The sequence below is a fragment of the Cyprinodon tularosa genome, unplaced genomic scaffold (assembly GCF_016077235.1).
Source record: "Cyprinodon tularosa strain WSP-4 unplaced genomic scaffold, ASM1607723v1 ctg797, whole genome shotgun sequence".
Classification (NCBI taxonomy): Eukaryota; Metazoa; Chordata; class Actinopteri; order Cyprinodontiformes; family Cyprinodontidae; genus Cyprinodon; species Cyprinodon tularosa.
In genome coordinates, this window is record NW_024039559.1 from 149,606 (window position 1) to 165,235 (window position 15,630).

Genomic DNA, 15,630 nt, shown 5'->3' on the forward strand with positions numbered 1-15,630 from the left:
GTTGCACCGATACCTGTATCGGACGGGGCCCCGATACTGCCCTAAAATGGTGGTATCGGTATCGGCGAGTACCAACAAATAGGGCACTGATACCATTTTGAGAGCCAAAAGTTTCTTAAACTATTGTCACCCACTCCTGGTAGCCAATAAAATGTTCTACTGGATTCACTTTGTTTTAGATTTTTTCGCTCAGACCCCCGTACACTGGCCGTGCTTTGTCATTGGGAATCCCCTTCAACGGTCCGGTCGCCTCTTTGCGGTTTTCCGCTACTGTTCGCTACTGTTTTAAGTTAATATAACTGTTAATAAACTGTTTCAGATCTTTCAGAACTGATCTTTCAGATCTTTCAGATGTTTCTGAACTGTTTCAGTTCTTTTGCTGCACCTTTGCGCGTCAACCATTGATTTTGCATGTAAACTAGCTGCTTCTGCTGCCTCTGCTGCTTGCGGTCTGAACATAGCATAAGAGCACTTATAGAGAATTAGAGTAAAAGTAGGGCTGAAAACATCTGCATGTAACACTTTTCAGTTTTTTGGGGGGGTGTAATGTTGCTATGATGTTATGATTAATTGGTAAAGTGTTGCTGTTTGTCCACCATTATGTTGAACAACAGGGAGCTGGTTGCACTGCGCTGGTGGTTGCAGTGGTTGCCAGGAAGCTGGAGCTGACCAAGGCTGAGAAGCATGTCCACAACTTTATGATGGACACACAACTCTGCAAACGAGTGAGTTGAGTTCAACCGAATAAAAACTGCACATTTTGTAGATGTTTGCTAGATGCATTTTGAATTTCATTTTGTAGTGTCACCATTTTTGCCAGAGTCAATAATTTATCTCAATAATATTTTAGACACAATGGACATTTTATACTGATGGAAAACTGTGTGTGGGGTGTAATTTTAAATCGTTTTTCGACAGCTCAGCGCTGTATAATAATGGAACAAGACAATTTACACTTAAAATAAGAAAACACGATTGCATTGTCTTATTTCAAGTGCATATTTTCTAATTATCTTATCTTAAGAGTAAAAATACTCATTCCATTGGCAAACTATCTTATTTACCTACTTAGAATAAGGATAAACACTTAATTTAAGAAATTTTTACTTATTTCTAGTTCGTTTTTGCAGTGTAGTTAATCGATCAGCTGCTGCACTGCAAAAACGAGCTAGAAATTAGTAAAAATGTCCTGAATTAAGTGCATTCACCCTTAATTTGAGTAGGTAAATTAGAAAGTTTGCCAATGGAATGAGTAATTTTACTCCTAAAAATAAGATAATTAGATAATATGTACTTGAAATAAGACAATGTGATTGCGTTTTCTTATTTTAAGTGTAAATTATCTTGTTCCATTGGCAGAATGTCTGTTTTACCTCCTCAATTCAAGAATAAATGCAATTATTTTAAGAAAAAAATGACTTATCTAGATTTAGATTTTTTTGCAGTGTGATGCAAAGAAAGCTGTACACAACAAAAAATGCCTTCCAAGAAATAAGAAAAATATATAGTGTTTTAAGTGAATGATTGCTTATTTTTAGCAAAAAATTCTGCCAGTGCAGCAAGCAAATGAGACTTGGTAAGATTTCTTAAAACAAGAACATAGTAAGCATCCAAAAAAACTTAAAGCAAGAAGAAAACACAATTGCATTGTCTTATTTCAAGTCCATATTTTCTAATTATCTTATCTTAAGAGTAAAAATACTCATTCCATTGGCAAACTATCTTATTTACCTACTTAGAATAAGGATAAACACTTAATTTAAGAAATTTTTACTTATTTCTAGATCGTTTTTGCAGTGTAGTTAATCGATCAGCTGCTGCACTGCAAAAACGATATAAAAATAAGTCAAAATTTCTTAAATTAAGTGTATTCACCCTTCATTTGAGTAGGTAAATGAGAAAGTTTGCCATTGGAATGAGTATTTTTACTCTTAAAATAAGATAATTGGATAAAATGGACTTGAAATAAGACAATGCAATTGTGTTTTCTTATTTTAAGTGTAAAAATTCTTGTTTCATTGGCAAAATGTCTCTTTTACCTCCTCAATTCAAGAACAAATGCACTTATTATAATAAAAAAATGACTTATCTAGATTTAGATTTTTTGCAGTGTAGAAAAATCTATTTCTTCTTTTACTTGTTAAGATTTTTTCTCTTATTTTAAGCAATTTATTCTCATTTATTAGTCATTATTGCTTAGAACTAAATAACCTCTAACCAATTATTGCTCAAAACAAGCAGACAACAGGCTTAAAAACAAGGCAAATATAGTCGATACCAGTTCATTTAAAGGCTTAAAACTAGTCTGTTTTTCTTAGCTAGAATTAATTTCATTATTTAGGTGTAGTGAATGTATGGGAAGAATACACTTGACAAAAACTTCAAAACGTTTTTTTTATTAATATTTTAGCAGAAATGTCACAGAATTAAGCGAAACGAAACGAAAACGGCTCCAAATGACACAAAACTCATAGAACATGATGTAATAACGTAAATTAAAGGGCCAAATGTAAAAAATGCCGTTCCCCCTTTAAGGCAGAGCTTCTATTTTAATAAGCATATGTATGATGTACAGTTGTGATGATGTATTGTAAACAGTGAATGGTCCACTGGTGAGGTTCAGAATCTCAAAGCTAAATCATGAATGACAATCAGAATAACTCTATCAATTTGAATGCAATCACAGTTAATTAGCCGGAATATCTTAATGAGATGGGGTCAGTTCTTAAAACAGGTTAATATGGATTGTCTTATTGTCTTAAAACAAGTAAAAATGTAATCACAGTCTAAATGTTAACGCGACTAGCTCCGCAATGTGTGCTATTTTAAGAAAAAAGCTGCTCAGAATTAGTTGTATTATCTAGTTAGGATGAAAAAAAATGAATTTTCTTAAAACAAGTCAAATAATCTTAACAATATTTAGTCTTACTAAGAAAATACATTGAAAAACAAATGTAATAAGACCAAAATGCTTAATTAAAGTTTATTACACTTGTATAGATTTTCCTTTTTTGCAGTGCACAAGTTCTGCCATCTTGAATCTCTTTTTCACCCTCAGGTAAAGAACACAGCTGCCAATGTACTCAGGGAAACATGGCTCATTTACAAACACACCAAGCTGGTCAAGAAGATAGATCATGCCAAGGTGCGGAAACACCAACGCAAGTTTCTCCAAGCCATCCACCAGTAAGTCCTGGACTTCCTGCGCTCTGATCGACTGTCTAAACTGGTTGCTGCCCTTTTAAAAATCTCTCTCCAGAAAGTAAAAATAAATAAATACATTCAGTGTACTGGTTATTTTGCTAATATGGTAAAAAACTGTAGCCATAGCTGTATAGAGTTGTTGTTATAGTGTTGTTGTCGTGTAAATTTAAACAGATACACACAAACACACTCAAACTATTGTGATGGTCCTTCCTCTTTCCCTCCCCTCCTCCCTTTACCCCCTCCAACCCTCTTCTACCCTGCGCTTACAGCGACAAGTGTAACAGTTTCACTCGTTTCGTGAATGTTGTAAGGTTAAAACTCTGTATTGTGTTCTGTCCTTGTTTTGCTCTATCACCGCAGAGCTCAGAAGTAAGTTAAGTCTTCTATGTTATCCTTCTCCTCCTGTTTCCTCAACATCCTCCTCTTCCTCCTCCTTCTCTCCATGTCTGCGTTTGACATGCATGAGAAAAAGAATGATAATTTTTGGATGCTGACTTAATTATTTTTTTTTGTTTCGGTTTTGTTCTTTTCTTGGTGTTCCATTTCCTCCCCTCTCCTTCCCATTCTCTCTTGAATGGAATGACGCAAAAAAAAAAAAGCATCAACATTTTGCCACCAGTGTCAGTAATTAAAGGTTGTCTGGAGAGAATGTGTGAAAGAAAAAAAACAAAACAAAGATTCTCACAGAGAGTGAGCTTGGACCTTTTTATAGGCCAAGATCATACTCATCTACCGCACACAAGTATGACTAATATAGCCGCTCCCGGGGCTATATTAACCGTCATCGGCAGAACTCATCCTACATATTCCTGATGGTTTTGTGATGACATTTATCCAAAGCTTGTAACAACACTGTAGTCACATAAAGGAGCTAAACTGTTTAAAATATTTTAAATCTTGATTTATGCACATTCAATGGAAAAGTCTGGTCAGCAAGGAATAACCAATGGGTCATTATACCTAAAAATAATATGTTTGAGGTGATTTAATAAATTTAACGTTAATCTGTAAACAAATTAATAAAAACAATGTTTTTTGTTGCAATCACTGACACCGGGAGCGGCCATTTTTGCCCAAATATAGTAACACCTTACTAACATCTTCCGGCAGTGACATCATGTTGGGGTTAGCTTAGCGCTCAGGCTCGGACTGGTAATCTGTGATACCGGGCATTTGCCCCGGTGGGTCTCTCCTAATTTCAACATGCAATGGCAGCCCTTCTTAAATCATACCGGCCCCAAAACTTACTCTCTGGCCGAAGCTCCTTCCTGTGACAGTAAATAACTCAAGGAGCTCGAGAAGTAATCCAATGTTAACTACCTTATTGATGCATGCTGTATATACACTCACCGGCCACTTTATTAGGTACACCTGTCCAACTGCTCGTTAACACTTAATTTCAAAGCAGCCAATCACATGGCGGCAACTCAGTGCATTTAGGCATGTAGACATGGTCAAGACAATCTCCTGCAGTTTAAACCGAGCATCAGTATGGGGAAGAAAGGTGATTTGAGTGACTTTGAACGTGGCATGATTGTTGGTGCCAGAAGGGCTGGTCTGAGTATTTCAGAAACTGCTGATCTACTGGGATTTTCATGCACAACCATCTCTAGGGTTTACAGAGAATGGTCCGAAAAAGAAAAAACATCCAGTGAGCGGCAGTTCTGTGGGCGGAAATGCCTTGTTGATGCCAGAGGTCAGAGGAGAATGGCCAGACTGGTTCGAGCTGATAGAAGGGCAACAGTGACTCAAATAACCACCCGTTACAACCAAGGTGGGCAGAAGAGCATCTCTGAACGCACAGTACGTCGAACTTTGAGGCAGATGGGCTACAGCAGCAGAAGACCACACCGGGTGCCACTCCTTTCAGCTAAGAACAGGAAACTGAGGCTACAATTTGCACAAGCTCATCGAAATTGGACAATAGAAGATTGAAAAAACGTTGCCTGGTCTGATGAGTCTCGATTTCTGCTGCGACATTCGGATGGTAGGGTCAGAATGTGGCGTCTACAACATGAAAGCATGGATCCATCCTGCCTTGTATCAACGGTTCAGGCTGGTGGTGGTGGTGTCATGGTGTGGGGAATATTTTCTTGGCACTCTTTGGGCCCCTTGGTACCAATTGAGCATCGTTGCAACGCCACAGCCTACCTGAGTATTGTTGCTGACCATGTCCATCCCTTTATGACCACAATGTACCCAACTTCTGATGGCTACTTTCAGCAGGATAATGCGCCATGTCATAAAGCTGGAATCATCTCAGACTGGTTTCTTGAACATGACAATGAGTTCACTGTACTCAAATGGCCTCCACAGTCACCAGATCTCAATCCAATGGAGCATCTTTGGGATGTGGTGGAACGGGAGATTCGCATCATGGATGTGCAGCCGACAAATCTGCGGCAACTGTGTGATGCCATCATGTCAATATGGACCAAACTCCCTGAGGAATGCTTCCAGCACCTTGTTGAATCTATGCCACCAAGAAATGAGGCAGTTCTGAAGGCAAAAGGGGGTCCAACCCGTTACTAGCATGGGGTACCTAATAAAGTGGCCGGTGAGTGTATAGCCCTGACCTGACTCCGCCAGATGGATTTGCTCCGCATATCCATCTGGAAACCTTCCGTTGAAGTAATTTTGGGAAGGGGCGAAAATACTGGTTAGCTGATTGGCCTATGGTGGTGATAGACGGGCCAAATAAACCAATCAGATCATCGAAGCATATGACGTACTAACAGAGCGACGACGAAAACACAACCACAAGCCAGGCTACTCTTGCCGAAACCAGTCGGGAGAAGAGCAAAAACATATTTTCCTCTGAGAAAAGCCTCCAGAGCAGTGTTTTGCTCTTCTTTCAGTGAAGAAATACTCTGTAATTCCGATAAAACTTGCTGGATAGCCACGCTAACCCTAGTGTCATCGGCCTTAGCCGCCATGTTCTTTAGACTGAACTGTCGCGCTTCTCGTTGCGTCACACCTCAACCCGCCTCAAAGCCAACGCTGATTGGACGTTCGTTTGGTGAACGGCTCCAAATTTTCGTTAACCGAGAGTCTCCAGACTGATCGCCGAGTGAAACCTTGAAAGCTCGCGAGATCAGGATGGTCTCACGAGGCTAATATAGCCCTTGCTTGTCATGAACATTCATATGGTGTAATTTTCTATTTCTTTAAACTGTAAAATCATTGCAACAAACTAAATTACAATAAAACTAAAATGCTTTCTTTAAACCAAACTACGATGTTCCTCTTGTATTTGGTGAATTTATGTTAGAATATTTTTGCAAAAATATGTTGCAGTGCATGATGGGTTTTTCAGCTAAAGGCTAACGTTTCCCGTCTAACGTGCATTGTTGCCAGGTTGGGATGTTTCCCAATCTGGCAGTTTAGGATGGCCGTCTATGGGTAAAAAAAAAATTTCTTTTTATTTATGGCCTAAAAGATCAATAGACTTTGGTTCAAATTGGGCAAGATTTCATATATCCAGGCGGTTTATGAAAATTTGTTTGGGCTGGAAAATGTGAGTCAGTGACATCTGGCAACGCTGTTGGACGTTGCACAGCAGCAGTCACTGTCGCGTCTGTGTTAATAACCAAAGCCAGTAAAAATGCATTATAGAAGTCTTGGTGATGTTGCCGTGTGATGCTGGAAGATAAAATGGTTAATTCTAGGGGGCGGGTCGGGGAGGCGTCCATAAGTAACCTGACTCCTTCAGATGGATTTGCTCTGCATATCCATCTGGAAACCTTCCGTAGAAGTAATTTTGGGAAGGGGCGAAAATACTGGTTAGCTGATTGGCCTATGTTGGTGATAGACGGGCCAAATAAACCAATCGGATCAACGAAGCATATGACGTACTAACAGAGCGACGATGAAAACACAACCACAAGCCAGGCTACTCTTGCCGAAACCAGTCAGGAGAAGAGCAAAAACATCTTTTCCTCTGAGAAAAGCCTCCAGAGCAGTGTTTTGCTCTTCTTTCAGTGAAGAAATACTCTGTAATTCCGATAAAACTTGCTCGATAGCCACGCTAACGCTAGTTTCATCGGCTGAAGCCGCCATGTTCTTTAGACTGAACTGTCGCGCTTCTCGTTGCGTCACACCTCAACCCGCCTCAAAGCCAACGCTGATTGGACGTTTGTTTGGTGAACGGCTCCAAATTTTCTTCAAAGGAGAGTCTCCAGACTGATCTGTGAGTGAAACCTTGAAAGCTTGCGAGATCAGGATGGTCTCACGAGGCTAGTCCATAAGTGGGCTGGTGTAAGCTAAATCAATGGGAACTACTAGACACATCTGCAATCAACAACAATTATTGAAGATTTCCAGAGGACTTCACCATTGAAATTCACCAGAGCTATAGTGAAACTGACAATGCCCACGTGCATGGCAGCTGGATGTTGGAATACATCGGGTAAAAGTGGAAAAAAGTGACTTTTTTCACCTTTCCGATTCCGATTCCTTGCCAACTTGAAGAGGGAGGATTTGCCATCGAACTTCTGGCCAGAGAAAAAACCCGTAATATGTAGCCAACATTTGGATAAAGAATGTTTTCAAGAGGACTTGGATAATAGCGCGTTGTGACAAACACCAGATACAGCACTGGGACTTGATCAACAGCCGATACCGCACCGTGACGTCACAAACCAGTAGGTGGCAGTAGTGTTCTTTGACAAACATGGATGCCTCCAGTAAAGCACATTCAAATAAAAATTACTCTGAATTAAAAACACTTATTTATTGAACAGTATTTAATAATTTATTATTTAAAGTACTTTCAGAAATTTGTATTCTGATTGTGACCGGACTTTTCCTTTAATACACAAAAAAAAATTGAAAGAATTAAAAATGTGGATTAATCACATTTAGATTAAGGTTCATATCAGACTAAGGAATAAAGTATTATGGTTTCAAAACTGCTAAAGTTTCGTTTATGCAGGTTTCTTTGCTTGTTAGTGAACCGCCTCATAGTGCAGCAGTTAGGCTACTGTCCACCATCATAACGATATAATGAAGCATGGTCGACTCTTCTAATGAACAACAGCTGATTTGATTTAGAATTTTTTTTATTCACAGATATTTTTGATAGTTTTGTGGCCCGTTAACAGGTTAATATTTTTTGTAAAATATTTAATAAATTTGAATATTAAAGTTGAATTGCAGTATTATAGGACTTTTCTTTATAGTAGCTTACTCTGGTTGCACACAATTATTTTTCTGAAAGTTATACCAAGCCCTGCTGGTGCCTTGATGTTTTGATAGAACTTAGAGTTGCTATAGATCGGTTTATTTCATTAATATCATTCTGCCTTCGAAAACGCCCAACCTGTTTCTTATCTTTTAGACATTGCAGGATATTTAGGCTCTATTAAGTAGTCTCGACCTCGCTTTCTGATAGTCTTGTGATTCTACCAGCCTATGGCGCCATGTGTGTTAATGTCAGCTCATTGCGCCCAGCGCTAGAATTCTATTTAGGCTCAAAAAGGAGCTAAATACTATGTTGAAATGTGCTAGCGAGAACCCTGAATAATTGCAATGAGGCTGGTGTAATTTTTATGAATTGTTGTTATTTTGAAAACTAGAGATATGGTGGATTTGGTATTAGAAAATTACATCAGACTAATGACAGAGACATGGACTCAATGAATGTTTAATACTAACTTAATGATGAAAAAGATACCCAGAGAAATCCCTTATGTCAGGTGAAATTTCCTTACCTTGGATCATGGTTCTGCTGCGTAGCTACAGAAGATACACATTCATGTCCAGTCATCTAATTTAATAAAAGGTATAATGGAGAATCTTTGTGACTTTGACTTTTTAAAAAGAACGCACATGCACAACCCTGTACCTGCTCCTGAGAGGGAACGCTATTAAACGTGCGCAGTCACTGGGAATCCCATTTAACAGCAGCCTCTGGCCTGGTCTCCTCTTGGCGCTTTGCTGCAGTGACTGGAAGGCGTTTTTCACGTACGTAATGCTGCGTTCACACCGGACGCAGCAGGCGCGGCAGAAGCAGCGAGTTTACATGCAAAGTCAATGGTTGACGCGCGTCAAGGCGCAGCAAAAGGTCCCGCAGCGCGTTTTGAGCAGCAGACGCAGCGCGTCTGAGCAGCTGAAGCAGCGCGTCGGGCGCGTTTAAGCATCTGACGCTTGTGATGCTGATCTGGGAGCTGGCAGAGAGACAGACACATCGCTGATGATCAGAGGCTGTGATCACTCCTCTGAAACAGTTTATTAACGCCTAAATTAACTTAAAATGCTGAAATCTGCCGGCAGAATATGTTTGCTTTCATTATCCTGCTGCCTGCAGTTTGAATTACATATATGAAAACCACTTTCCAGTCGCCATGGCAAACCACAAGGCGGCAACCCGGCCAGAGGCTGCTGTTGAATGGTATTCCTACTGACAGCGCACCGCTGGTATGTGGGGGTCTGAGCGATTCCGACAGAAATAATACTGGAAGGCAGGATGGTAATCTGGATGAACTGACTGCAATGATTAAGTTTTAAGTTTCACTAACTGGTACAAGCAGCAAAAAATGAAGCAGCAGACGCGATTTTGCTGCTCTTGCTGCGGCCGGTGTGAACGTAGCACTAGAGATGATGATGTATCTGTACTGTTGCAAGCTTTTCATCCTAAAAAGTACCTAGAATTTGCTAGATGACATCATCGCATCATTTGCATATCTGTTAATGTTTTATTCCAACCAGTAGTAGAGAAGATTATCAACAGAAAGTTATTCCAAACACTCTTTTATATATAAAACTAAAAATGAAACATGAATAAATTTTAGATTCATTAATATTCAAACTGAATCCAAACTACATAAATCAGTCTTGTGTTGCTAATTTCAACTTAAGAAGATTTAGCAGAGGCACACATTGCATAAGTCTGTTTGAATTAAGCTTGTAGTGGATCTATTTTAGCAGTTTTATAGAAAAAAAGCTATTTTCAATATTAAATTGACATCCTTTTTTGTAATCCAGGGGGTAAAGCCCAAGTGTGACTTACTTACTGAGGAGGGAGGGGTTTGCAGCAGCAATCTCTACTCACTATAGACAGTAGACTCAGAATGATCAGTTTTGCTGTTGCTCAAGACTTCAACACAGCTGAAAAAAGTTGCATGACTTGTTGCTAGTCACTATTTGAACAAAAAAAGCCCCTAGAGTTCCCCTAATAGTCGCTAAATATAGTGAAAAGTAAGTTAGATGGCAACAGTGCATAGTTGTGGATATATTTAACCAGTTTTAAAGATGATCAGATAAATAGGACAAAAACGCAGATCTGAAGGTTGTCCACACATTTAACATAGAGGTATATTATAACAGAGTGAAAAAAGTGGTATTTTTTGTCCTCCAGCAGCCTAAGCCTATATCAGCACGACTAAAAAGACAATAATAATTTAGAACTTTGAAGAATGAGAGATGGTAGATTAGTCAATATGAAGCCAGTATGCAATGCGCTCACTAAAGGAAGCAGTTGTGTTTGCTTGAATGATTTAGGCTGAAAATCATATCCAGTAATGTGAGGTGTGCTAAATTGCATAGCTTTCAGTTAACCACTGTTTTAAATCTGAGTTCCCCTAAAAGCAAAGCTTCACTGGAAAAAATCCAGATCTAGATAAGTCATTTTTTCTTGAAATAAATGCATTTGTTCTTGGATTGAGGAGTTACATTTTGCCAATGGAACAAGACAATTTACTCTTAAAATAGGAACACACAACTGCATTGTCTTATTTCAAGTGCATTTTTATCTAATTATCTTATTTTAAGAGTAAAAATACTGGTTCCATTGGCAAACTACCTCATTTACTTACTCAAATTAAGGGTAAATAAACTTAATTTAAGAAAATTCTACTCATTTCTAGATCGTTTTTCCAGTGTTGGTAATGTTTCTCATTTATTAAAGCTAAGACTTCCTGTATTTCACGGCCGGAAATGTTTGAAATGCAGTGCATGAACTTTAAAACCCAAAGATTTTTGCAGTTTTGAAACCATAATCTTTTAAAACAATTGTAGGACATACCTTTTATGCGAGATAAAAGCTGAGACCTGAACTCTTTGGTAAATGTACTTGCTTTTTCAAATCAGGAGACTTCAGCAAAGCGCTTTACACTACATTCAGTCATTCACCCATTCACACACACACTCACACACTGATGGTGGCAAGCTACAGTGTAGCCACAGCTGTCCTGGGGCTCACTGACAGAAGCAAGGCTGCCATACACTGGCGCCACCCTCTGACCACCATCGGTAGATGGTGCAGCTGGAAACAACGACACTGAAAGCCGGAGCTGGGGGTTAAACCGTCAATCCTTCGATTTCAGGGCAAACTCCTACACCCGACTAGCCTGACGTAGTCCTACTCGATTCTAGTCAGAATGAGTCTGATGCTGCTCCATAGAGCTGTGATTATGGGGCGTGTTTCGAACGAACCAGGAAAAAAAATGCCTCTGCACTCAATTGGATAGACCTACAACCAATAAGAGCAACGGAGTGCGTGACGTATGTTAAGCGATGCATAGTTGTTGTCAACAAAAATCAAAGCGTGCAGTTTCACGCCTAGAATAAGAAGATGAGCCTTGATCGCGTTTCTCTGTTCCTCTTTTAAAATTAATTTGCTGTCGATATCTTCTAGAACAGACCTAATAGCAGAATCTACTCACCTCAACTCTCCAGCGGCAGCCATTGTTGTTGTCACCCAAGCGCGCTTGATCATCTGTCCATCATTGTATAAAGCCCGCCCTGACAATTTGATTGGCCCGCCAGATATTGTGCGAGCATGCTCGCGCTACTGTTGAGCAATGCCAGACCGAACTTCCCGAACTCAATTTGTGGGCGGGACTAAGTTCGGAATGGCACCCAGGCTAACACCTGACGCCACTGTCGCATCTTTGCTTTGACTTCCAGAAAACGTAGAAATATTTACGTCATCTCAAATAATCCAAATAATAAAGCCGTGTCCCATTGAGGTCCCCACTGGAAAAAAATCTAAATCTAGACAAGTAATTTTTCTTAAAATAAGTGCATTTGTTCTTGGATTGATGAGGTACAAGAGACATTTTGCCAATGGAACAAGACAGTTTATACTTAAAATAAGAATACTCATTCCTTTGGCAAACTATCTCATTTACCTTCTCAAATCAAGGGTAAATACACTTAATTTAGTAAATTTTTTTACTTATTTTCTAGGTCGTTTTTCCATAGACTTCAGTAATTGTCTGTATGTCTGTCTGTCTCTCTCTGCTCTGATATTCTCATTTGATCATGGCTAGATGTTCTTGAATGGCATCCTGGGTCATAATTCGCCAGACAAGTAAATTCTTCCTCTCATACATACAAATGAGGGCTTGTCGTAACATAACATATCTGATTTAAAACATGTTAGGTGTACTAGTATCACCACAACCTTTTAAAAATTGTCTTTTTAGCAGCATAAACAGGCGTTTTATCTCTGGCGAGCTTCATCTTTTATCTGTAGCATCGACTCACATACATCACTTACTGCACCCCTACTGCAGTTCTAGCTTCATTGTGCACAAAGTCAGTCATAGCCACTGCACGTTTACTGAGTGACCAGTGTGAATATATGAGAACCTATCACCAAGCTGTTTGTAGCACTGGGGAAAAAAAGGGCATGCCATCTTTTTCCTTTTTGTTATTGTTTTACTTTTTTGATAGAAAGAGATTGAATTTTTTTATATATATATTTTAAACAGGATTTAATAGTTGTCTCTATAGAAGCATATTGCATTCTTTTGGGAAAGATTTCTCTCTCCAGTACTGGCTTACTTAACTTAAAACTAGAGGTGGGTGATTGGGCCAAAATTCCTATTACTCAAGATCTATATATAACTAAATTTTTCTTTATAATTAGTTTTATACTATGCCTAACACCTAAACTCTATGTAAAATACTTGAATTATATGTATTGAAAAAAATAAAATTCAGTTCAGTTTATCTATATAGCATCAATTCACAACGGATGTCATTTCCAGGTTCTTTTTAGGTCATGCAGTTAGACCGGCTCAAAGCTGATTCCATTGAGTCATCGTCTCTCCAGCAGTCTCTCACAGTGAGCATGCAAGCAGCAGCAGTGGGGAAGAAAAACTCACTTTTAACTGGAAGAAACCTCCAGAAAAACCAGGCTCAGCGTGAGTGGCCTTCTGCCGAGCCTGACGGGGTTTCAAGGAGACTTGTGAAGACTCTTTAGCAGCTCTGCATTGATGAAGTAACCATGGATTCAGTTAAAGTTTTAGGGAAACGGCTGTTCCAACCGTTGCATTTCCGAGTTCTCCTGAGTGGTGACCGATTTTACACGAGTGAATAAAATGAATGTGATTGGTCATTTATTAATGGGGCGGGATTGTTGTGACGGAAGGTTCGCAATCTTTTTGGTTGTGGCCATTTTGTTGTAAGCATCTTGCTAACCAGTTAGCAACTTAGTGCTAGTAGGTTCCCAATGAGAAATTCCATTGGGACCAAGTAGCACTAAATTGGTTAAGGAAAGCCAGCTGATTCCATTGAGTCATCGGCCGTTTCTCAATATGCGTTCTTGAGCGTTCTCGTATGCTCGTGTACTCGTGGCACGTCATCAGCCTCAGCCCGAGTACCGTTCCAATTCTCGAAAACGCCAGATCGAGAACGCACCAAATCCCCGGATGTTGTTCTCGCCCTGCCCTCTTTATCGAGCATGCATCAGAGCAGACTTGTGCGTTCTTCAGACTGACCGCTTCCCCAGAATGCCCCGCGGCCGCAGCTTGATTCGAGACAGCGCTCACAGTGGTAAGTTAAACATTCCCTTTTCTGCTGCTGTTGTTCTTCAAAAGTACGTTTTGAAATCGTTTGAGCTGATAACATTATACATTTAAGCCTCCTTGTGTGGCCTGTTTACAGAGTTAGTGCGAAATAAAAAAAAAAGTCCGACGTTGAGCGGACCAGAGTGACCAGCCACAAGTGACGTCACGAGTACGCTTCTGTTCCAGTACACATAAGTGCTTGCGTGCTCGCGTTCTCTTCAAGTCCGATCTTCCTGCGTTCTCGCCAAGAACGGACTTGACGAGAACGCGAATTGAGAAACGGCCATCGTCTCTCCAGCAGTCTCTCACAGCGAGCATGCAAGCAGCAGCAGTGGAGAAGAAAAACTCACTTTTAACTGGAAGAATCCTCCAGAAAACCAGGCTTCTGCCGAGCCTGACGGGGTTTCACGGAGACAGAAGCAGACATAGAAAAATAACATAGAAGCACTGATCTATAAGTGTGGTATGGTAAACTAGATTCATAGGCGACTCTGCCTGGGAACTGAATGGTAAAGTAGATCAGCTCTGGGCCAATTTTCAAAGAGAGCACATCCAGTTTTCACAGTAAAAGCTGAGCCCATGTATAGGAGAGAAGCAGGACTAAAGACTGAAAACATGCCCATCATTACCATCTATAATCTCAGGTTTTGATAACAGCAGCCCATCTGATATTTCTCTCTGGGATTGTGTCACAAACAAATAAGAACAGGTCAGATAAAGCTATTATGATGAGAAAATACATAGAGAACGTAAAGTTAAACGTTGCTGCAGAACGGGAGAATAGAGATAGAAGGAAGCACATTAAACACATTAAAAGCAGTCCCTAGGTCCTCCTGCAGTCTAAGGCTATAGCAGCATAGCTATAGAGATAGCTCATGATAACCTGAGCCACTCTAACTTTAAGCTTTATCAAAAAGAAAAGTTTTAAGCCTAGCCTTAAAATTAGTCAGTTGAAAGTAGTGTTTTACTAGGATTTTAAAGTTATAAGTGTAGTTGATCGATCATATTTTATATGAACATACGTGGTGGTGCATCCAATGGAAGATGTCATGGTGTGATGCAATCTTTAATTATGGTAAACAAAAGGGGACAATTTCTTAGCTCTGAGCGTTTCACCTGTTTACTTTGTCGATAAAGAAGTAGAAAACAAGCAAAGACTTGTGAAGACTCTTTAGCAGCTATGCATTGATGAAGTAACCACGGATTCAGTTAAAGTCGCAGGGAAACGGCTGTTCCAACCGTTGCATTTCCGAATTCTCCCGAGTGGTGCCCGACTTTACATGAGTGAATAAAATGAATGTGATTGGTCATTTATCAATGGGGCGGGACTGTTGTGGCGTAAGGTTCGCAATCCTTTTGGTTGTGGCTGTTGTGCTGAAAAAAGATACATTTTTGGTGAAAACAGCGAAGTGAGAGTAGCGATGAGCCTGTGAGGTGGAAGAAGTGGAAGATAGAGAAGTTTACCAGGTCGATGTTATTTTCTCCACCCAAAACATGCCTTTAGCCTTGTTAAAATAGCGATCTTTGCCCCACAGTGCTCCTGAGTCACTATCTACATAGAGAGAACGTGTAAATCGTTCACTTCAGCAGCAAAATAATCATGTTCGGTTTTAATGCATCGTCAGGA

General features: G+C 39.8%; 1 protein-coding gene across 4 annotated transcripts in view; it reads left to right on the forward strand.

Moving 5' to 3' along the window:
• LOC119774002 (small conductance calcium-activated potassium channel protein 2-like) overlaps positions 1 to 15,630 on the forward strand; it is a 173,663-nt gene that overhangs the window by 135,861 nt on the left and 22,172 nt on the right. For 2 of the 4 annotated variants that reach the window (XM_038271257.1, XM_038271258.1), the window contains 3 exons: positions 615 to 725; positions 3,059 to 3,186; positions 3,568 to 3,576. In XM_038271257.1, coding sequence (XP_038127185.1) covers positions 615 to 725; positions 3,059 to 3,186; positions 3,568 to 3,576 — 248 coding nt within the window. The remainder of the gene's footprint in view (positions 1 to 614; positions 726 to 3,058; positions 3,187 to 3,567; positions 3,577 to 15,630) is intronic. The other 2 variants (XM_038271259.1, XM_038271261.1) reach the window with 1 other exon arrangement.